General features: G+C 52.9%; 2 protein-coding genes across 2 annotated transcripts; one reads left to right on the forward strand and one right to left on the reverse strand.

Moving 5' to 3' along the window:
* Positions 1 to 84: 84 nt before the first annotated feature.
* Positions 85 to 313, reverse strand: GNI_044960 (hypothetical protein; the record flags this gene model as incomplete). The annotated part of the gene is made up of 1 exon (XM_011131272.1): positions 85 to 313. A coding segment is annotated over one exon (229 nt), but the record flags the coding sequence as incomplete, so codon positions are not given.
* A 157-nt stretch (positions 314 to 470) lies between these two features.
* GNI_044970 (hypothetical protein) lies at positions 471 to 1,931 on the forward strand (the record flags this gene model as incomplete). Its single annotated transcript, XM_011131273.1, has 3 exons — positions 471 to 509; positions 548 to 1,891; positions 1,923 to 1,931. The coding sequence occupies 3 exons, from the start codon at positions 471 to 473 to the stop codon at positions 1,929 to 1,931; spliced, it is 1,392 nt and encodes a 463-aa protein (XP_011129575.1).
* Positions 1,932 to 1,939: the final 8 nt, after the last annotated feature.

Here is a 1,939-nt window from a genome sequence, read left to right on the forward strand (position 1 = left end):
TTCGGTCATCAAGGGTTCGGTCACCAAGGGTTCGGTCACCAAGGGTTCGGTCACCAAGGGTTCGGTCATCAAGGGTTCGGTCACCAAGGGTTCGGTCACCAAGGGTTCGGTCAACCGCCTTGTCTGCTAATAAGGTTTCATCGAAGGGACCCAGTGGACGCCTATAGAACCGAGTCCGGCGACTCTGTACCTTCTTAGCCTCCTCTGCCTTTGCTCGTCGAACCATTTCTGCCCGAGCCTGTTTTGCGGTAATTTCCTGGTTCAGCTTCTCGAGCCGTTCCTTCTCCCATTTTTCGATTTGGTGTCGGTGCATTATTTTTTTGAAATTGCGCCCAGCCCTTTTTTCCTTACCCGCGGTTGTTCTGAACCACCCGCAGTCCATTTGTAGTCACATCTTCCAAGTCACCTGTAGTCCTAAGTCGATATTTATATGGTCGAGATCTAGGGATGGTTAATTTTTTTTTCCGTAAATGGATCTGAAGATTGTTCCTAAACTTACCAGGCCGTTAGTAAGAACACCACGTCTAAGTTAGATCTTGTTCGTTAGGTAGTAGGTCAGCCTACTGGCAAACATGGGCTATTAGCTGGTGACAAGATGAAGGCCAAAGTTGGGAGCAAGGCAACAATGAAATCTCCTATAACTGCGCCCGCTGTTAAGGGTTCAGTATCTAAAACCGCCCCTGCCAAAACAGGGGGGCCGAAACCAACCGCGAAACTGGCCGGGAAGGTTTCGGCTGCAAAATCAGTCGTCAAAGCGCCTGCTTTGAAAACACCTCGAACGACAACAGTCACTCCGCCAACCGTGGTGGCACCAAAGACGGTAGACCTGCGGTCGGTGACTGCCCCAAAGACGTTAGGGACTGCCGCGAAAAATGCACTGGGGCCTACTGCAAAAACCGCGTTGGGACCTACTACGAGATCGGCACTAGGCTCTGGCTTGAAGACAGCGCTGGGGCCTACTTCCAAGATGACGCTGGGACCCGTGAAAACGACACCCGTGAAAACGACACCCTTAAAGGTCGGACAACTTGTGAAAGCTTCAGCGCCGCCCGTTTTGGGCAAGACGGATGGAAAAGCAATTGTGCCCAAGAAAATCACTACCCTCGCAAAGGGGAAGAACTTGGCGGTTAAGAAAACTTCGGCCAAGGTCATGGCCCCTGTTCAGACACCGCGGCCTCAAGTGGATCGACCAACGGAAGTGGATCGACCAACGGAAGTGGATCGACCAACGGAAGTGGATCGACCAACGGAAGTGGATCGACCAACAGAAGCGGATCGACCAACGGAAGTGGATCGACCAACGGAAGTGGATCAAAGGATGGAGGACCCTGATGAGTCCAAAACACTTTTTGTGTCTGTGGCAACTGGCATGGCCAAGAATCGTGCTCCTTTCCGCAAGTCCGAGAGCACGGTGGTGGGGGCCACGCTGGAAGAGGACTTCTCTCAGGAATTTACACCGAAGGGATTCGAACCGGGGACCATTGTCGCTCCAATGCAACATGACGCCTTCGTCCGTCTTTTCGACGACCACCACGACCAGTCGCACCGGGTCGACGAGAGCATAGCGGGCAAGCACACCGAGGATGAACCTATTGAGAACGCAGTCCCGCCTGAGGATAGAAGGCGCTCGGAAGACACACAACAGCAAGGGGAGCCTTTAACAGAAGGGGAGTCTGCGAAGGAACCAGAGTCTGTGAAGGAACCAGAGTCTGTGAAGGAACCAGAGTCTGTGAAGGAACCAGAGTCTGTGAAGGAACCAGAGTCTGTGAAGGAACCAGAGTCTGTGAAGGAACCAGAGTCTGTGAAGGAACCAGAGTCTGTGAAGGAACCAGAGTCTGCGAAGGAACCAGAGTCTGGGAGGGAAGCGGAGTCTATGAAGGAAGCGGAGTCTGTGAAGGAAGCGGAGTCTGTGAAGGAACCAGAGTCTCTGAAGGAACCA

The sequence above is a fragment of the Gregarina niphandrodes genome (assembly GCF_000223845.1).
Source record: "Gregarina niphandrodes unplaced genomic scaffold scaffold00006, whole genome shotgun sequence".
In the NCBI taxonomy this organism is placed as follows: domain Eukaryota; phylum Apicomplexa; class Conoidasida; order Eugregarinorida; family Gregarinidae; genus Gregarina; species Gregarina niphandrodes.